The sequence below is a fragment of the Pleurodeles waltl genome, chromosome 5, assembly GCF_031143425.1.
Source record: "Pleurodeles waltl isolate 20211129_DDA chromosome 5, aPleWal1.hap1.20221129, whole genome shotgun sequence".
Lineage (NCBI taxonomy): Eukaryota > Metazoa > Chordata > Amphibia > Caudata > Salamandridae > Pleurodeles > Pleurodeles waltl.
This window is the reverse complement of record NC_090444.1, coordinates 514,289,186-514,311,594: the sequence shown is the minus strand read 5'-3', so window position 1 is coordinate 514,311,594 and position 22,409 is coordinate 514,289,186. Positions and strand designations below refer to the sequence as shown.

At 42.4% G+C, this 22,409-nt stretch overlaps 1 protein-coding gene across 6 annotated transcripts in view; it reads right to left on the bottom strand.

Annotated features, from left to right (window-relative positions):
- REPS1 (RALBP1 associated Eps domain containing 1) overlaps positions 1–22,409 on the bottom strand; it is a 748,137-nt gene that overhangs the window by 168,691 nt on the left and 557,037 nt on the right. For all 6 annotated transcript variants that reach the window (XM_069234311.1, XM_069234314.1, XM_069234310.1 and 3 more), the window contains one exon: positions 10,032–10,099. In XM_069234311.1, the coding sequence (XP_069090412.1) occupies positions 10,032–10,099 (68 nt within the window). The remainder of the gene's footprint in view (positions 1–10,031; positions 10,100–22,409) is intronic.

Genomic DNA, 22,409 nt, shown 5'->3' with positions numbered 1-22,409 from the left:
GTCAGATTTCAGTGTAAAAATGTGATGTGTCCATATTGCCTTTCCTGTCGCAAGCATTAGGCCTCCCCACGCAAGTGAGGTACCATTTTTATCGGGAGACTTGGGGGAACACAGAATAGCACAACAAGTGTTCTTGCCCCTTGTCTTTCTCTACATTTTTTCCTTCCAAATGTAAGACAGTGTGTTAAAAAGACGGCTATTTGAGAGATGGCCTGTAATTCACATGTTAGTATGGGCACCCTGGAATTCAGAGATGTGCAAATAAACACTGCTTCAACACCTTATCTTGTGGCCATTTTGGAAATACAAAGGTTTTCTTGATACCTATTTTTCACTTTCTATATTTCAGCAAAGGAATTGCTGTATACCCGGAATAGAATGAAAACCCATTGCAAGGTGCAGATCATTTATTGGCTTTGGGTACTCGGGGATATTGATGAACCCTCAAGCCCTATATATCCCTGCAACCAGAATAGTCCAGCACACGTAACGGTATATTGCTAGAGTAAAATGTGGAGAAAAATGGCAGTTTTTTTCAGCTCAATTTCAATATTTTTTATTTCAGCTGATATTTTCTGTACGAAAACATTGTAGGATCTACACAAATGACCCCTTGCTGAATTCAGAATGTTGTCTACCTTTCAGAAATGCTTAGCTTTCCGGGATCCAGTATTGGTTTCACACCTATTCCTGTCACTAACTGGAAGGAGGCTGACCGCACCAAAAATAGTAAAAATGAACTATGTCCCAGTAAAATGCCAAAATTGTGTTGAAAAATGTGTTTTTCTGATTCAACTCTGCCTGTTCCTGAAAGCTGGGAAGATGGTGATTTTAGCACTGCAAACCCTTTGTTGGTGCTATTTTCAGGGAAAAAAACACAAGCCTTCCTCGGCAGCCCTTTTTTCCCATTTGTTTAAAAAAAAAAATCTAAATTCTAGGTGTGTTTTGGCTAATTTCTTGGTCTCCTCCAGGTAAACCCAGAAACTCTGGGTACCTTTAGAATCCCTAGGAAATTGGAAAAAAAGAACGCAAATTTGGCGGGGATAGCTTACCTGGGGTTGGCTGTACCTGCTTTGCAAGCTAGGGCTAGGCCACAAATGTTTGGCCTGGGTAAAAGCTTCTTTACTCTTCTTCAGTAGCTAGAGTGCTAACAGGCAAACTGGTGTCTGGCCCTGTAAGGATATCCATAGGTACACAACAGGGATGTCCCTTGCCCCCTATTATCTTCGTGCTTGCTAGGGATCTGCTGGTGTGAGCACTACGTGCAAAGGAGCCAGACTGGGAGCCCTGAAGTTGCTGGAAAATGGCACATTGCGTCTTTGTATGCAGATGATGCCTTAATTTATCTCTGTGGAAATGGTAATAACCTACAGCATTTGATAGATTTATTAGAGGCGTTTGGTAGAGCCTCAAGATAAACTGGGACAATCTTGCTTGTTCCTAGTGACCAAATTGCTTGAAGAGCAGAATGCCTTGCTACATGCTACTATCCTGCAGTGGAAGTTGAACATTATTAAATATTTGGGTGTTTACACATACCATGATGAGAAACATCTAGTGAATAGGAATCTGGGTAGGGTGTTAGCTTCTATGAGACGGTTCTTCTCCAACTGCTGTATTTCTTTCCAGCAGTCCCAGAGGAACTTATCTTTCTAGAGCTCCAGTCACAGTACCTGCCCTAATATGGGGCACAAGTACATGCAGTTGTGGTGTCCAAATTATATCTCCCATTAGCATAGAGTGGATTGGGTGCTCTTAATTATGAGCTCTATTATGCTGCTGATCCACTAAAGTGGTCAAAGTGGTGGCTGGGTAGAGGCCGTGGCCTGGGCCAGTGGGCTTTGGTTTAAGGACACACAGGAACAGGGTATGCTAGGGTAGCTATGAGGGACAGCTTACAGACTAGGTAACAGCAAAGGGAATGTACTTTTGAGAGTTGCCAAATAGTGCTGGAGAACCTAAGTTCACTCACGAGGTAGACAGACACCTTTTGCGCAAGTCCTTCCTCTATGGGTGATGCATGGGATAAATGGTATCACACTATGTAAGACCATGGAAAGTGCCAGGGCTCCACACGTGTCTGTGTGTGTGTGTGTTGTTTTTTGAAGATGGAACGCTTCAATTCTTAGACAATGTAATGGAGTCTTATGGTCTGGCCCCTGGGAATTTTCTTCTATACTCAGCACTGACACATCAACTCTATTGGAAGCGTAACAAACCCCACAGTGCCCCTGAGAGCTCTCCCTTGCTTCAAATGCTTTTTACATGGTGGCGTGCCAGACAAGCAGTGATATACTTATACAGGTCTTTGCAATATCATGAAGTGGTCCAAGGGGGGGGGTTTGAGGCTGAACACACTTAAAGAATGGTGAGAATCCTGAATAAGAAAGGAATTAATAGGTGCCAACTCGGTGCAGTGTTACACTATTAGAAACATTTCCAAAATAGGAAGACTGAATAGATGTAATTCAAATATTTGTATCACACTGATTTGGCCCCCCCTGTGTTGTTTGACGCATGTACCCAGGTGCCTCCCACACTGCACAGTGGAGGAGGGCTTTTACCACTTGGAGTGGCTGTGACTGACTACTGGGAAATATTGGGAAGAAGTGTTATTGCAGGTTTCTGACATCACGAGTAGAAGTCTACCTAAGGGGGCAACAAACTCCCTGTTTGGAATGATCTCACATACAAAAGTGACTAAATGTATGAATAGGTTTATAGATAGCATTGCTACAACTTGGAAATTCTCTTTGCACAACTTGCAAATTCTCTTTGCACAAATTCTCTTAGCATACGGTAGGGGTATGAGTGAGAGATCTAAAGAAATGGGCTTACACTGAAATAGATGCGTTGGCCAAAATGTGACCTGTAAATGTTAGTGCCTATCGCTTTGCACATTGGGTTGGATACTTAGAAAAACTAAAAGCAAAGACGGACCAAAAACCACCTTGAGGTCCATCCGGTTGCTTGATTGATGGTAGGTAGGCAAGTAGTGTTCTCAGGCACACTATAACCAGACACGCTGTGTGGTTGTCGTAGGTGGTTACCACACTCTAATAGGTCTTACTCCTTTGCATACCACAAGCAATAGAGAGCTCTATTTGATTCAAGAAGCCTAGTCCATAGCTTGTCAAACTAACCAGCTTTTTGCTATTCTTTATTGGGTTGTTTATTTCTGTTGTACAATACAAAACATTTTCAGTATGTTCACATGTGAAAAACCGTCCACACCAGTGCTCTTATGGCTATGCAACAACTGTCGCTATGTACACATTTGTTGGCCCTCTTTATATTGAAATTATGTTGTTAACTCTACTGTAAATTAATAAAGAAAAACTGAGAAAAAATTATTACGAGGCCTCAAGTCACTGATACAGTTAGAGAAACCCAATGTCACAGAAACCTCATATTCATCTTATAACGAGATTACATTGTTTCCGCTAGCTAAATTAACATTGCACTTAGAGAAACAAATTTTGTTTTACACAAACATGCATTTTTTAACAACAACTCATTTTACAGGAATTGATTCTGGTGCTCCACAAGAGCAATCGTAAAACAGGCTACAGAGGATTGCAGGGGACAAAACTCTAACAGTTGGGTATAATTCAGTATTTCAACAACGACCAACATACAAAAGAGCTTATACAACCTCAAAAGAAATAGGTTACTTACCTGTAACTGTAGTTCTCCAATATTGGAAGCTTTCATAGATTCACATGCTTGAATACTTCCCCGTCGTCAAGATGGGAGTCCCCGGTGGAATATAAAAACTAGGCCTTAAAATGTATGCACACAATACATGGACTAAGCCTCAATAGAATAACCCATCATAGTCGTTTTGTAAAACAGACCCAAACTCAAAGCAATCAGATTGCCTCACCCCATAGAAACTCCTGTGAGGAGCTGTCTTCCCTCAGATTTTCCGAGCATAAGTGCTGTAATAACAAAGAACACTGAGAAGAGAGAAGGTGAGCTCCCCCGGGGAGGCGGGTGGGCCGCATGTGAATCTATGAAAGCTTCCAATACTGGAGAAATACAGTAACAGGTAAGTAACTTATTTCTTACTCCAGTATTGGAACTTTCATAGATTTGCATGCTTGAAAAAGAGTAGCAAGCAGTAACTAACACATTTTCTGTAGTAACCAACACTGTTCATCTGATCATCAAACACCATTAGCATTAGACAGTTAAATGCAAAGCAACAAAAGTTAACCTTCTGAAACATAAATGAATATGCCAGAGAGGTACATTAATACTGAACAGAAAAAGTGATATTCTATCAGAAGCGGATGGTGGGAAAACAAACAGCTCACCTTATCGGAACAAATGTGTAAGGACTGCTTGATCCACTACTGCATCTCGGAGCGTCTCTGCATCCAGGCAGTAATGCTTTGTGAAGTCGTGTGTTGTCCTCCACGTGGCTGCTCGACAGATATCTGGTAGTGATACCCCAGAGAAGAGCGCACAGGATGTAGATACTGCCCTGGTAGAATGTGCAAGAACTCTGGTGTCCAGGGGTCGACCAGCCTTCTGATGGCAAAAGGCTATGGCACTTGAGATCCATCTAGAAATGGTTTGTTTAGTAACAGGATGCCCTCTTCTGGGCGCACTAAATGCTACAAACCAGTTGATTGGACTTTCTGATCGAGGATGTTAGCTGCAAATCAAATTTAAGGCATGGTTTGACGTCCAAGGAATGCAGCAATCTTTCTGCCCCAGCCTGAGGCCGTGGAGAGAAAGTCTTTAGCACTACTGGCTCATTCATGTGGAAGTCAGATGGTACTTTGGGAATGAATTTTGGGTTTGTCCATAGGATGACTATCATCTGTAAACTTCATGAAAGGTTCCTGGATGGTAAAGGCTTGGATCTCGCTTACTCTACGAGCAGATGTTAACGCTAAGAAGAGCGCTACCTTCCAGGTAAGATACTTAATGTCTGGTTTATGAATAGGCTCAAATGGATCCTTCATCAACTGGCTCAGGACTGTATTCAGCTGCCAAGATGGAGGAGGTCGTTTAGCTAAAGAAAAGGATTGGAACAAACCTTTCATAAACTGCTTGATAAGCCAATGAGACCAGAGGAACGAGTCCTTTGGACAGTCATCTAAATCTTGAGATGGCAGCTAGGTGAACCTTAATAGATGGATGCACGAGACCAGACCGAGCCAGATGGAGAAGGTAAGGTAAGACCTGCTCTGGAGCAGATGTAAGCGGATGAATGTCATTTGTAGCACACCATAAACAAAATTGTTTCCACTTTTAAAGTATATGCTTTATTAGTGCTATCGGCACGTTCTTTGACTATAACGGTTTAACATTCAACAGGAATATTTAGATGGCCGAATTCACTGAACTCAGGAGCCATGCACATAATCTTAGAGAATTGGGATCCGGATGCCTCACTTGGCCCTGGCTGATGGTGAGCAGGTCCGGTATAGGTGCTAACCTGATGGGAGGACACGGAGACAGCAACAGAAGCTCTGTGTACCGCAGTTGATGTGGCCAGGCTGGCGCAATTAGAATTATTTGGCAGGGCTCCAATTTGATCTTGCTGATGACCTGTGGAAGAAGCGGTATCGGAGGAAAGGCGTAGGCATAAATCCCTGACCATGCTATCGAAAGGGCATTTTCCCACGACCCTGGCTGGTGATGCCAACTTGCATAAAACCGGCATTTCGCATTCTGAGACGTCGCAAAGAGGTCTAGGTTTGGTGTTCCCCACCTGCGAAATATTGTGTCCAACTTTGTCTGGTTCAGTTCCCACTCATGGGAAGATGTGCCAAGTCTGCTTAGTGAGTCTGCTGTGGTGTTGCAGACTCCCGGAAGATGTTCCGCTGGTATGTGCACTGAATTCTGAATGCACCAGGTCCAGATGACTTGAGCTTCTGTGGACAGCAAACGATACTGAGTTCCGCCCTTTTTGTTTATGTAGTGCATGGTGGTTGTATTGTCTGTCCGGACAAGCACTGATGCACCTCGGATTCTTGGTAGAAACGCTTTCAGTGCAAGGTACACAGCTCTGAGCTTGAGGAGGTTGATGTGCAGGGTAGCATGAGAATGGGGCCAGCTGCAGCTGACCTGAAGATCCTGGAGACATGCTCCCCATCCCACCATCGAAGCATCCGTTGTGATGGGAAACGGAGGGATCTGAGCCAAGAATTATAGACCTTCTGAGATGTTTGCTAGTGTTGAACACCAATGAGGGGGATTCAACCATCTTTGTCGTTATCTGAATGATGACCCCGAAAGAACCTTGCGCCTGCTCCATTGTTTGTCGAGCTCTTCCTGAAGAGGACGCATCCAAAGGCGAAAGCGTGGAACTAGATTGATACAGGACGACATCATCCCCAGTAATGACTTCAACTTTCGAACTGAAAGAAACTTTTTTCTTCAAACTGTCTCCGCTAGGGTCAGAAGCTTGAGTTGACGTTCCTCGCCTGCGAAAGCCTTCACTAGAGTTGTATCCAATATAGCACCCAGAAATACTATCCGTCTGGTAGGCTGAATCTGGGACTTGTCTCTGTTGAGAGTGAGACCTAGTTGCTTGAAGAGACATAACGTGGTCCTGAGAGAGTGGTGTAGGGTAGAGATGTCTGGAGCCTCCACAACCAGTCGTCAAGATACGGGAATATCTGGTGTTTGAAACGCCTCAGATATGCTGCAACAGGGGCTATGCATTTTGTGAAAATTCGGGGAGCGGATTTGAGACCGAAAGGTAGCACTTTGAATTGAAAGTGCCGGCCGGCTACCATGAATCTTTAAAAATTTCGGTGTTTGGGGTGAATGGGTATGTGGATGTAGGCATCCTGCAGATCTAGGGAAGCCATGAAATCGCCTCTGTTGTGAAGCTGTAGAACATCCTTCAACGTTACCATATGAAAGGATTGCCTCTTGAGATATTTGATGAGCTGCCCCAGATCCAGGATGGGTCTCCACAATTGAGACTTCTTTCTGATGAGGAAGAAGCGAGAAAAGAAACTGCTTCCTCGTTGCGACGAAGGGACCACCTCTATCTACCCTTTGGATAACATGACCTCTATCTCCAGGAGGAGCAGATGTTGTTGATGCTCCCGGGCAGGTGGAGTCTCGAGTGGCATGCAAGTGAACTCTAGCAGGTGACCATAAGTTATGATATCTAGAACCCACTTATCGCTTGTGATCTGCCACCAATGTCGCAGGTGACGAGTCAAGTAAGGAGAGGTATCCAGCCCCTGCAGTCAATCACCTCTGCAGACGTCTGCTGACCTTCCATGAGGATCTTTTTGCTTCTGGCTTGCTAGAATCCATAAGATCATCGAAAGAGTGTGAGATGTCTGACAACAGCTGTCTGTCGTATCTGCCCAGGAGCACCAGGGAATTTGCGGCACGGACCACAATGGCAGACATAGAAGAAAACCTCTTTCCGATGTTGTCCAGGCACCTTCCATCTTTGTAAGGAGGTGCCAATAGAGGTGCTGAAGGGTTCCTGGAGCATCTCTGGGCAGCCTGTGGAACCACTGAGTCTGGTTTTGGGTGACCTACTAGACAAGCAGGAGCGTTCTCAGTCGCTTTATACTTTTTGTACAGCTTTAGTATCACCTCTGGCACTGTCGCTGGGTTCTTCACTATTTTAAGTCCTTGATTCCAGAAATGGTCAATAATCGGTATAGCCCTGACCGATTTCCTGTGCAGCTCTTTGAAGTCGTAAAAAAAGCAGTCCTGCTACGTAGATGGCATATGCAGCTCAAACCTCACCGCGGCTCTCTCAAAGAGGTTAGGAAAAGAGCCAATGTCCTCAGGAGGAGACTCAACTGCCAATGGCTCTGGTGAAGAGGGTGCTGGGAGTACCTATTCATCCCATTCATCTTGGTCTGAGAGAACTTCCCCTTCCTCCTCCGCCTCATCCGAAGAGGCCTGGACCTGGGGACTCTGTGGAGCCTGAGGAGGAATTTGTAGCGTAGCAGGAAAAGCTGGCAGAGGTGCTGGAGTAGCTGGGGCAGTCACTGTTGGCGTGGATTCCTTTCCCGATTGACGGTAGAAGGGCTGCTTAAAATCTGCCAGCATGGCCCGGAGATCGGACACAAGACCGGAAGGCAAGCATACCATTCCCTGAGGTTGCTGTGGGACTGGGTCATAATACTGCTGACCATAATATGAGTCATCATCCGAGTACTCCTGGCATTTGACGTGCAACTGCGAAGGACTCCTAGCCACCCCAAACAGTGTATCCTGATCAAAGTCCCCGTCATCATCGCCATCCAAAAACCTAGATGGCAAGAGCCTCGACACATTGCTTGGTGATGTGTCAAATGAGTCTGAGAGCCTTTTGAGAGGAGTATGCTGCGCAGATTGATTCAAAGGCAATGTAGATGGTCTTTGCCTCTTAGTTGGAAACATCTTAACAGCTGAGGACAAGAAACCAGTTGTCGACAGGGGCGTCGACGATATCGTCGTCATTGGAAATATTGTAGCCGATGATGATTGAATCGCAGACGAGACCGTCGTCGGAATCATCGTCGATGGAGGTGTCGTCGACGGGGCGCCATCAACAGAAGTGTCGTCAGGTCAATCGTTGCCGGGAGTGTCGTCGGCGAGAAAAGCGTCGACAAGGATGATAACGTCGTCGACAAAGATCCTGCAGCCGCTGCCGTCGACATGGAGATAGTGACCACAACCGGCGTCACCGATGAAACAGTCGTCGATGAGGGTACCGTCCGTAGTCTTGTGGCTGGGGTAAAGGCAATAAAGGCAATAAATACATTCTTTATGTGGATCCTCCACATATAGACTTTTCTTTAAACATGAGGCAGAGGATCTGAAAAGGCCTTTCTTTGGTGTCTCTGACATGGAAGCCAGTTTGAAGCACCAGAAAAGCTCAAAGAAGATTCCTCAGCACAACGCGCAGTGGAAAATCTGAGGGAAGGCAGCTCCTCACAGGAGGTTCTGAGGGGTGAGGCAATCTGATTGGTTCAAGTTTGAGTTTGGGTCTATTTTACAAAACGACTATGATGGTTTATTCTATTGAGGCCAAGTCCATGTATTGTGTGCATGCATTTTCAGGCCTAGTTTTTATATTCCACCAGGGACTCCCATCTCGACGACAGGGAAGTATTCAAGCATGTGAATCTATGAAAGATCCAATACTGGAGTAAGCTCATATTTATTTAAACAAGTAGAGGATTATAGGTTAAAATACATGAATATTTCTGTGGAATCGACTGGGGAGTGAAAATTGAGAAACCTCAGAATTAAAGTCAGCACATTTTCCCCTGAAACACACATAGGACAATGCTGTCTGAGATGTGGAGACTGAAGTGTTCTGACTGTATAGTGATGATCTGCGAGACACGCATGAGTGTTGCACGGAGTGGAAAGCTCACTGATGGAATTTAGGAAAAATAGGTGAAATTTAGCTTCTACAGAGTCGATTATCAGCCTTCAGCGCGCTTTATTTCGCTTGCATATATTCTATGTTTATTAAACGGCCTCCTACTGAAGTACGGTACCATGAAAGATTAGTGCTTTATACAGAGAAGGAATTACCATACTAGAATAATATATTGGTTAAATGCAGAACAATAAGCACATTACTTGCTTAAAAAGCTTAATGCCAACAGCATTAGGTATGTGCAAACATTCAACTTTAACAACGTTTTATTGCCATTTGGAGCTCAATATTTATCACACATGCTGCATTTCTTAACAAAAAATTATACTAGTCAAAATTGCACCTGAAAAATAGCAATCTCCCAATTCTGTTATCAGTTGCAGCTGCATGGTCCTTGAAAATAATTATCTTATGGCAACAAAATCGCACAGTGTGCGTTCCAAAATCTATTCTTTTGTGCATAATACAGAGGAAAAAAAAAAACACATAAAAAACACAACTTGCATTGCATAAAAGCATATCGAGATTTTAATCAGGCAGTACATATTCAAAGGCCCACATCATAGTGATTATCGTACAATACTGCAATATACTTAACAATTTAAACAACAATTTAGATCCCTCTATGATAAGCAAACTGTAAACCAATTTTACTTACTTGTGAGTGTGGAGGTCTTGGAGGCACCGCCGGGGGGTAGGCAACAGCTACTGCAGGTTGTTGCTGTCCTGTTTTGAAATATATATATATAAAGAATTAAGAGCTAGTTTCTAAATATTATGATAGACGCAAAGAGCACTAAAACATTTTTACCATTATTTGACTTTGTGACATACTGAAGACATAAAAATATTTCCACCCGTACAAATTATATACAAACTGCATTGTAGTTTACAAATGAAGTAATTAGCTCCTCCAGAAGCGGATCGCCCACATGTATACTATGCCAGGGAAATTATCTAGATCACCTCTTTTAGGGGATTCTACAGAAAAGGAATTAGCAAAATATCCAAAGAAATTAAGTTTACTTACCTTTGTTAATGATCTTTCTGGTGACTACTCTAACAGTAGATTCCTCACCTTTAGCATATGTACCATGCATCGGACTGGAATCTTTTTAGAGCAGGTACTTCACAGCATCGTGCCTGTGCTGCCTTACTTCAGCCCCAAAAGTGAAGTAGTGGAGTTTCATATATGTACCACCCATACCTGATAATGGGTGGTTCTTTCATGACTCTTTCTGCACTCTTGTATGTGGAGCACAAAAGAACTGGAGGTACCAGTGTGCAGATCTTCAATTGTGGTCCTTTTTTAGATGGTAAAAAATAGACCTGTTGACAGAATGCAGACAAGGGAGGGCAATGAGGCATCTGTGGTTAGAGAGAAAGTAACTTGCACTCCTAGTGGGCACTTCTAACTGCATATTCCTCTCCTTAAGAACAGATACCAAACCATTATCTCCCGAAGTAGGAGGGTCTGTAGAGTGGGTTCAAACTAAGGTTTGCAGGACCGAACAGCCAGAATGTCTTTCCTGCTGGTCCTAGCTGTCACTGAAGTAGTGCTTTGTGAACATGTGCTCTGCGCCCCCTTCGCGGCTTAACAGATGCCAGGGGCAGGCACTCGTGTGTTACATTGCAGCGGTGGTAGCCTTGGCCCTCCTTATTGGAATGAGCCCTCAAGTCCTTCCAGAAGTTGCGTTTTGGCTTACGCACAGCAAATCTTAATGCAGAGCACTATCCACCTCAACAGACTTTTTTTGTACCACCGTTCCTGTCTTTGCTCCAAAGAACCCTACTGTTGCGTAGGTTCTCATTATGCTAATGAGGCTAATGGATTTGGGCGGCAGAATCACATAGATTGTGGGTACTAAGTACAATTGCACACCATAGGACGCATGCTGGCTTAATCCGGGTTTTCCAGCTAACTAGCAGCACCTCATCTCTACCCAAGAGCAGGGATGATTGTGGCAACTGGGCGCTTGACAAGACGTACTCCTCAGGGGAATCGTGGTCAATCAATTCTCATCCCTTTCTCTCAGTTACCCAGGTCTCACACAGGCAAAGACAAACAGAGGCAGAATATAGTTTAAGAAGGATTCATTTAAGTAACTGTATCTTAGATAAAATGGCATGTATTGCAATAACTAGGATGCTAAAACACAACAAAAGCAAGCAGGTGACAAGGAGAGTGCAACACAAAACAGTCTCCCCATACTGTCAATAGGAGCGATATATAGTTCTACCTATGCTATGTTTGAGCACAGCATAATATTCCTAATCTGCCCTTGAGGTTCCCCCCCTGGGAAAGCATCATCCCTCTTACCAGAGTATGGAAGCCTGTCGTCTAAAAATACACCATCCCCATGTAGGTCAAGGGTTCGGTCGTCTAAGCAAGCAGCTGTAGTGAGGCAATCAGCATGCAGTTGTGGTCCTCTGGCTGGAATCTCCCGCTAACGTGTTTGGGACACAGGAGTGTTTTTATAATAAAACAGTTGACATTCTAAGAAGTGGTCCCCACATAGGAATATGTGTTTTTCTATGAATGTTAGAGACACAGCATCCCACGTTTGTCGTCAACCCTATTTGACTGTAGCCTTGGAGAAAGCACAGAGTGAAATATATGTCCTACCAAGAACGGAATGTTTTCCTAGGCGAAAGGACAATGAGATAGAGAGAAATAAAAGAGCAATGGGTCACGCATTTGCTCGAGTTAGACCTATTAGCGTTGCAAATTCCTAACTTTGATTTGTGAGTTTTTGTAAGTCTGGAAGGCTGTTTAAATTGCTTTTGTGTTTCCGTTGGCTTCACCAATACTAATTAATGGCAATTATATATGTGCTAAATAGCCAACAGTAAAAAAAAATGTTTTACTAGCCAGTTAATTGCATTTTCAGGCTGCATAAGGTGCAAGTTTGGAGTTCCGTGATAATGTGTGCTACTGGAATGTGCTGTCTTTAGTGGTCAGCTTGACAATGACCTTTCAGTCTCATTATCTGTGCTGGAATGGGTTTGGTGTTCAGGCAAATATATATATTATGTTATGTTTGTGATTGTTTTATTCGTTTGCCCTTTTTCCGCTGCCTTTTGTTTGCCTCCCTCCATATCCTTTTCACGTAGCATGTGCCTTGGATTTTCGCACTCTGTGCGAGCACTAGAACCCGAGCATGGCGGGAACAGGGATATATTGGAAAGGATGCTCAAACCAACATGAGTGCTGTTGTTGATATACTGATATCTAAATATATGACATGTATTTTTGGGGTTGGGCCATCCATTCGTGGTTACAGATGTGCACACCTCTGCATGACAGCTTTGAATACCAATCTGAAGTGACACCACAAGGAAGCAGAAAATATTTTCCCTAGGAAAGAGGTTGAATGTCCTGCCATTTCCGTAACTTTCTACTATTTTTTTATTTATTTGCTAGATCCTTTAATTTCAACCTTGTCCGCTCTAAAGACAACGTAGAGATTAGCTCAACACCATTATAACATACTGCTAAACACATCCTTATGTTATTTAAAAATAATGTCATAATCTAAACGCGCAGCAAATGAGAGTATCATTTGCTGCAGCTCACGAACTGCATTTTAGGCCTTTGCTGACTCGAGCGCCAACTTGGGCTTATGTTGTCAGTGGTCCGTTCTTGTGGGAGTGTTTACCATCAGAAACATTTTACACCCATAATGTTACCCAACACCAACCAGCAATGCAAATGAATCACTGAGAACTTAAATAGCTACTTGCCCATCTTTTATGAGGTATAATTTGCCCAACAACATTTATTCAAGAACTCTAAATTGTATCTTTCAGGTACACAGTTATATCAGGCTAAAATCAATATTTGATTACAAATTAGATAGAGAAAAACAGTGTCACCGAATCCCACACTATAAATGTAGTGAAACTGATCAATTAATATCCTTGTGCACCCCTTTCACAAACGTATCAAATAAGACCAGACCCCAAAAAGTTGTCAACTGCCTGCTGCTGACCCACAGATGTGCATGTTTTTAGTTAAAAGATGATCAACAACTCCCCCCACCCCCTAAACACACACAGATTACAACCTCTGTCCTCAAGTACTAGGAATTAAGAAATCTCTCTTGAGTTCCTTCCCTAATTGAACGTTCTAAACTTTGGCAGTGATATTTTTCTTAATCTTCTGGGCGCACTCAATACAGTGCCACGCCTCCAAAGTCCATTAGTTATATAAATACACAAGAATTTTCTCAGCAAAGTGCTCCTTTTGTTCTTGCTAACCTCTGGGCGTGAATAGTGTATATTCGATAAAACTGTAAACCCTCTGTTAACGGGGCACTGTTTTTTCCTGTCACAGCACTGCAGAGAAAGAAACCCGCCACAGCCTTTGAAGGCTGTGCATTGGCCATTATCTATCGCCTTCCTCCTCTCTCTTAAAATGGCTATGGCAGTCACCACAGGTGGCGGCAACAAAAAGTGCAAGTCTTTGGTTGCTTCGAAGGGGATGTGCATCTGGCCAGAACCTAGCCTCACTCCGGATTCCTCTGTTTGTACACCCTTGACAGCTTTTATTTCTGCAGTATTTGTTCGGCTTCAGTACACAAATGATATTCATTTCACACACACAAATATTTTTTTCCTGACTGAGCATATCAATGCCCTTGTATTTTTGGAAATGAGAGATTAAACGTGTTTTACCACCTCCGTAACCTATTGTTTTTTTAATTAACTCTTGCCACGTAAAAATGTTTTTGAACCTTCAATAATAAAAATTAGAGGACACATGGCAATGCATATGTGCAGCAGCAGCTGTGGCAAATCTCAAGGTGAGGGCTGGCGGGGGTATGGATGGGAATGTGAGAAATTTACAAAACAATATTTTTAAAAAACCAAACGATGGTGCTGTGTAAAACCCAGCGAGATCGCGCTGTGTAGGAAATAAAAATAAAAAGTAGTCCAGAAACCATGCGGAAAACAAGGAGCCTCACATATTCTCAATAGTTGACCGGTGCGCTCGAGGAGGGCTAAACACTGGAAAAGGCATGGCATATGCATGCCTTTCACAAATGAAATCTAGCAATTTTTAAAAGGTAAGCCCACAAACCAATAACAGTGACCAGCGTGACATGGGTGTGGGTAAAAGCCCACAGAGAGATTACAACAGGCCAGAGCGCTTGCGCGCTCGACCCTAAAAAAGGAGTCATGACTTTCAGTGAGAAGGTTGCCCGTGTCCTGAGCACTCTCTGGAAAAGAAGGAGGTTTAGGGTGCCTGCACACAGAGAGCCTGGAACTCACTTCATGGGTTGAAGTGACTGTGATGAGGAAAACTGTTTTTATGATCAGAAGACACAACAAGCAGATGTGCATAGGCTTGAATGGGGTACACATGTGAAATGTCAGGACAACATTAATGTCCCACTGTGGCATCAGAAACAGTTTGGAAGGAAAAATATTGTACAAACCTTCAAGAAAATGCATCACAACAGATTTAAACAAGGGAGGCTGGTCTGGTAAATATAGAAAGGCCCAAATGGCCAACAAGCACAACTTAGCAGTCCCCACTGCAAGACTTTTGTGGACAAAAGACAAGAAAAAATAACAAAATCTCTGACAGTTTGTTATGTAAAGGCTTTGTCATGTGTTCTTCACACCACGCCACACATTTTTACCAGCACCCAGCGTAAATAGAAATCAGAAAAGGGCGTCTGGAGGCAAGTTTAACAACAACTTAGAGTAGCATATCAATTGCACTCAACTACTACTGCTCAGTCTCCATGCACGGAGGTTTAGATTGCAAGGTTTAGGTGGAGGACCATGCACTGCTGAGAAAAAGATCCTTCAGAAGTGGTATCCTAATCGAAGGCTTGATGGTCATGCCTGGTCATTCCTGATCATCTTCAGAACTCTGGACAGAAGAGGTGCAAGCAGAAATGCATACAGGAGTCCTGCGTTCCACTTCAGCTGAAATGCATCCCCTTGCAAGAGCGTTAGCAGGAACTCCAATGTGCAAAAGTCTAGACACTGTGGGTTTTTGATTTTGTTGCAGAGATGTAGCCATGTTTGTCTCCATTGTCGGAAGACCCCTGTGCCACTTTGGAATGCAGATACCAATTGTGATCCAGAAGGTGCCGCCGGTTGAGCTTGTCGTTCAAGGATTCCCCCCAGCTGATTTACAATGAGGTAAGTACCATGATGTTCCAACCACCTCACAAGGTGCAGAGCTTCGTGGCAAAAGCCCCAAGACCCCACTCTGCCCTGCTTGCTGAAGTAATAAATGACGGCAATGTTGTCTATGAGAACCTGTACCAGCCTACTCTTGATGGACAGTAGGAAAGCCTTTAATGCCAGGCAAATGGCCAGCAACACCAATAGATTGATGTAGAGGAGGTTTTCCACTGGACACCATAGTCCTCTGATCTCCTCCTCTCCCAGATGACCTCTTCAACTCAGCAGTGATTTATCCATCACCACTATCAGATCCAGTTCAGTAAGGGAGTGGGGTCTTACGTTTATAAACAGCCTAGAAGGCAAACTAGATTGGCTACGCTGGTCAAGGAGAACATTTGTTTCCCCAAACACCTCAAATCATTTTCTCCTCCCTCTCTATCATGACCACACAAACTTGCCAAGTCAAATCAAAGAAGTGCATGAGAAAAGCAAAGAGATATCCTCAGTGGAGACAGCAAAGCCCAAACTGGAAGAAGGTTTGCAGAGTAATCTTGCGCTTATTTCAAAGGAAGAATCATGAAGAGAAGATCCAAGATGGCCGCTGTGAGTCCTGAAGGTTAGTTACAGTTCTAGTCTTGCAATCAGTTGGTTGCTAGGTTACGAGCTCTCCAGCTGGAAGCCTTGCACTTCAACTGAGGTCTGACAGGAATCAGCTGTGTGGAGAGAGAGCGCGCTTCAGAACAGAAACTCCTGTGAGGTAAAATTACATTTGAAGATTTATATTACAGAAAACGGATAAATATTGTCAAGGTTTATTCGAAGAGTTTGATAGTAGACCATTCCCGTGGAAGTCGGCAAGGCTACAGAGTTAATGTATGAATTAACCTTATGTTTACAAGGTTCTTGTTTAAAATATTAGTCAAAGAAAAAACGAACTTTAAAAGAGCAAGTATCTACAAATGTCAAGGTTATAAACAAAGGCCAAGTTTAAAGGAGAAACGACTGTTAACAAATAAGCATTTACAAATTCAATGGTAATAAACCAAAATAGAGTTTAAAAGAGAAACGAACTTAAATAAACAAGCATTTACAACTACAAGTAATCGACAGATGTCGAAGTAAGGCAGGAGAAACTAACTGTAATAAACAAGCATTTACAAATACAAGTTATCAACAAATGTCGAAGTAAGAAAGGAGAAACTAACTTTAATGAACAAGCATTTACAAATACAAGTATTGACAGAAGTCACAATAAGACAGGAGAAATTAAATAACATCAGCTGATGAAGAACGCATTCTCCCCAAATATATATATATATATATATATATATATATATATATATATATATATATAGCAACATAAAACCAATTTCTAACAAAGGTTGAGAAGTTCTTCCAGAATCAGTAATAAGCATTTTTTTAAGAAGAGCTATCATTTATAGAGAGAAGCAAGGCTACAGAGAACTCAAGGTGAGTGAAGAAATAATAGAATTAAAGAGAATTAAGTGTTGAGAGTAGAAAGTGAAAAACTGATGTTGTATGTCCCTAGTAATTGCGACTGTGACTCTTGCAGGTGCTGTATCCAATCTTAGATGTGAAGAGGCATACTGAGTACTGGCGTTCATCATCTCTGTGGCAGTCTCTCTACCATCCCATTCCCCTTTCCCCCTCCGGGGTACTCAGCACGAAGGATTAATATTCGTTGTGAGTAGCTCGGGTCGGGACTGAGGAGTTATCTTCTGCTTCTGAGGAAATCGAATTGAAGTATCTTGACAGATTGAAGTGCCTTCACCCTAATTTTAGGGAAAAAACAGATTTCCTCCTGAGCAGAATGGCAGAAGGAATTGATATAAAAGCATTAGCCACCGTTTTGGAAGGGTTACAGAAACAATTAAATAACACCATAGAAGAAACAGTCCAAATAAAACAGCGAATAAATGAGTTAGGGAACACCGCTAAATCAAATGAATCTGTGTTTTCACAAATCCCTAGCCCTTCACAGTCTGCAGGTATATCCACTCAAGTAATTCATGCAGTTTCCCCTATTATTCCTTTGGCTCAACCCGAGCGCTTCGGTGGGGATCCAAATAAGGCGCAGATTTTTCTGACCCAATGCTCATTGCATTTTTTATGTAGACCAGTCATTTTTTCCGAAGACCAGTCCAAAGTGGCATTTATATTGTCTTATCTGACAGGAGATGCGGCCGCATGGTCCATGCCAATAATTTCCAGAAATGATCCTGTTTTATATAATTTCCAAAATTTCAAGGAAGAATTCTTAAGAATATTTGATCGGCGAACTGCAGCTCAAGCCACTGACAATGAACTACTGGAAATCAGGCAAGGTAATAAAGATCTAGTAGCCTATCTGGCTCATTTCAATAAACTAATTGTAGAGACTGCCTGGCCGGAGTCAAAAAGAGCCGCCATATTTTATCGTGGACTGAGAGATGAATTAAAAGATGCCTTAGCACAAGTTCCAAACAGACCCACCGAAATTTCGGAGTTAATTGATCTTGTGTTACAGATTGACCACTGGTTAACTGAACGAAGAGCAGAAAAGAGAAGAGAGTATCGACCATTTCCCCTGAGAATTGATCTTGTAAGAAATGATCATACGAGAGCCGGAGAAAGGATAACGATAGAAGAACCAATGCAAATTGGTTCCATCCGAGGTCCTTTATCTAAGGGAAAAGAAGAGTGGATCAACTATGTTTATATTGCGATGCATCTGGGCATTTTGTTAAAAACTGTCCCAAGAAACCCAAAGCTCTTCAGTCGGGAAAAGGCCAGCTTCATCAGTAGAGGGAGTTGCCCTGATGAAAGCAGAACCCAAGACAACTCCTTTAGATCAACGAGTGGCGAATACCTAACAAACCGCAGCGCCACATTTGGTACAAACAGTATCAGTTAAGACCCTTGAGAAGGAAATTCAAGGGATCTCGGTTATGATAGACTCTGGAGCTACGGGCAACTTCTGTGTTATCAAATACGCTCGTAAAATGGGTATTCGATTTATCAAGAAATCTACTTTGGAAGTAGTAAGAGCTGTGGATGGAACCAATCTTTCTTCAGGACCCATTTCCCATGAGACCGAACCAATTCAGATGCAAGGTTTTGGTGGACATCAGGAGCAGATAATCTTTAATTTGATAGATGCTCCACAATTTCAACTCATTTTGGGTCTGCCCTGGCTTACAGAACATAATCCACAAATTGATTGAAGCAAAAGAACGATCAAGATGAATTCCTCTTACTGCAAAGAGAATTGCTTTCATGATGGAGTGGAAGTGTCCACCAAGTCCCAAGCGGCCTGTTTATCATCACACTCTTCAGTGATCTGTGCACTAAAGACAGCAGAAATCCCAAAAGAATATGAGGATTTAGTCGCCGTTTTTGATGAAAAGAGAAATTGCCACCACATCGACCCTACGACTGCAAAATTGAACTGGAGCCAGGTGCGATATTGCCATGTAGCAGAATATACGCATTGACTGAAGCAGAGAATCAACATTTAAAGGAGTATTTGGATCAATATTGTGCTAATGGTTTTATTCGGCCTTCTGAATCTCCAGTGTCATCCCCACTATTTTTCATACCAAAGAAGGATGGGAGTCTTCGAACTTGCATTGATTATCGAGCCCTCAATCAGGTTACCATCAAGAATCGATACCCACTGCCTTTAGTGTCAGTTTTATTAGATCAAGTAACGAATGCTAGAATCTACACCAAATTGGACCTGCGAGGAGCATATCATTTGATTCGAGTGGCTTCAGGGGATGAATGGAAAACCGCTTTTCGGACTCGATACGGATTATTTGAATATCAAGTGATGCCTGATGGGTTATGCAATGCTCCCGCTGCCTTCCAGCATTTCGCTAATGATATATTACGAGAATTCCTCGACCGGATTGCCGTGGTTTATATAGATGACATTTTAATCTTTTCCGACAATCTACAGGAGCACATTTCCCATGTTCGATCCATCCTCACAAGGTTGCAAGAAAACCATCTCTATGTAAAATTGGAGAAGTGTGCATTTCATGTGGAACGAGTTGAGTTCTTAGGATTCATTTGGTCACCAGAAGGAGTTAGTATGGATCCTGCAAAGATAAAGACAGTGCAACATTGGCCTTCTCCTTGCAATGCCAAAGAGATCCAGAGTTTCTTGGGGTTCGCTAATTTTTATCGAAGATTCATATCCAATTTTTCTCAAACAGTTACACCCATTACTCGATTGTTGAAGAAAGGAGTGAAGTTTGAGTGGACAAAAGAAGCTGAAAATGCTTTTAATTTTTTGAAGAATTCCTTCGTCTCAGCTCCAATCTTGCTCCACCCCAATCCAGATGAGCCATATTATGTGGAGGCAGATGCTTCAGATGTTGCCATAGGAGGTATCCTTTCCCAGCGTCAAAGATACAGGTCAATTACATCCAATGGCCTATTTCTCTCGAAAATTAACACCACCAGAGATAAATTATTCAATTGCGGAAAGGAGCTATTGGCAGTCAAAGAAACTTTTCGTGAGTGGAGGCATTACATTTTGGAAGCTAAGCATAAAGTGACCATTTACACGGACCACCGAAATTTACAGTTTTTAAAATCAGCTCGAACTCTAACAGCTAGACAACTGCGTTGGTCCCTATATTTTGCAGACTTTGATTTTGTTATCACTTTCAGACCAGGAAAAGTAAATGGGAAGGCAGATGCTCTATCTCGAATTGATACCGGTGCAGTTAAAGAGCCTCCAGAAAAAGAATTGATTATTCCACAAGAGAAGTTCATATCTGCCATATTGTATGAAAATGTAACCAAAGAAATTCAAGAAAACTTAACATTCGAAGGAATGCTGAAGTGGTCCAAAGAAGGCCAAGGAAGAGAAATCAAAAAAGGTTTGCCATACTTTAAAGGTGCACTGTATGGTCCGACTGTGGAGCTGCAAGAAAAAAATTCTTCAGGCTTATCATGATGATCAATTGGCTGGACACAAAGGAATTCAAAAGACTCAAAATCTAATACAACGAGAATTTTGGTGGCCAAAAATGAAAACTCAGATAAGACAATATGTGTCAACTTGTGACAAATGTCAAAGAGGGAAATCAAATAGAACAGCTTCACAAGGTCTGTTAAGACCTTTGCCCACTGCACCCCATACCTGGCATACTGTTACTATGGATCTTATAGTGGACCTCCCTAGTACCCAAGGTTTTAACACTATCCTAGTTTTTGTAGACACTTTCACTAAAATGGCGCATTTCATTCCTTTGAAAGAAATCCCTCAAGCCCCACAGGTTGCACAGTTGTTTACACAACACATAGTAAGCGCCCATGGTATCCCAAAAATTCTAGTTTCAGACAGGGGGTCCCAATTTGTTTCTCGCTTTTGGAAGGCCTTTAGTAAAAGATTAGGAATTGATTCTCGTTACTCTATCAGTTACCATCCTGAAACCGATGGGCAAACAGAGAGAGTGAATCAAGAGTTAGAACAGTATTTAAGACTCAATTTATTCGATAAAGAGAAGGAATGGCCCGAGTTGATGTGGGCAGCTGAATTTGCTTACAATAATGCTGTTCATTCCACCACTGGGTTCACCCCCTTTTATCTGAACCATGGTAGACATCCTAATGTAATGTTGGGTAAAGAAGATGATTCAGTGCCTGCAGTAGAAGAGATGGTGAGGGATTTGCAGACCACGTTAGTTAGGGCTAGAAAAAACATCATTCAAGCAAAAGACTCATATAAGACTCAGGCTGATAGTAAAAGAAGAGAGAGACCCATTTATTCGAAAGGAGACAAAGTTTGGTTATACACTCGTCATTTACGTCTCAAAGAAAATCGCAAATTTCAGCCACGATTTATAGGCCCATTCAAAGTTGACAAGATGATCAATCCAGTGGCAGTTAAATTGCAGTTGCCAGCTCATCTAAAGATACATCCTGTTTTCCATGTCTCCTTGTTAAAGAACAGTCCTCCAAATTTACGTCAAAACTCCCCTCCAATTCCTATCCAGATTAGCTCTGCAGAAGAGTATGAGGTCAATCAAATCTTAGATTCCAAAATCCATAATGGCCAGCTTTATTATCTAATTGATTGGAAAGGTTATGGTCCAGAGGAACGATCCTGGGAGCCGCACGAGTATGTACATGCTTCAAGATTAGTGAGAAACTTTCATACAACCTACCCAAGCAAACCTAAATTGGAGAACTGTTCCTTGAGGGGGGAGTACTGTCATGATCACACAAACTTGCCAAGTCAAATCAAAGAAGTGCATGAGAAAAGAAAAGAGATATCCTCAGTGGAGACAGCAAATCCCAAACTGGAAGAAGGTTTGCAGAGTAATCTTGCGCTTATTTCAAAGGAAGAATCAAGAAGAGAAGATCCAAGATGGCCGCTGTGAGTCCTGAAGGTTAGTTACAGTTCTAGTCTTGCAATCGGTTGGTTGCTAGGTTACGAGCTCTCCAGCTGGAAGCCTTGCACTTCAACTGAGGTCTGACAGGAATCAGCTGTGTGGAGAGAGAGCGTGCTTCAGAACAGAAACTCCTGTGAGGTAAAATTACATTTGAAGATTTATATTACAGAAAACGGATAAATATTGTCAAGGTTTATTCGAAGAGTTTGATAGTAGACCGTTCCCGTGGAAGTCGGCAAGGCTACAGAGTTAATGTATGAATTAACCTTATGTTTACAAGGTTCTTGTTTAAGATATTAAAGTCAAAGAAAAAACGAACTTTAAAAGAGCAAGTATCTACAAATGTCAAGGTTATAAACGAAGGCCAAGTTTAAAGAAGAAACGAACTGTTAACAAATAAGCATTTACAAATTCAATGGTAATAAACCAAAATAGAGTTTAAAAGAGAAACAAACTTAAATAAACAAGCATTTACAACT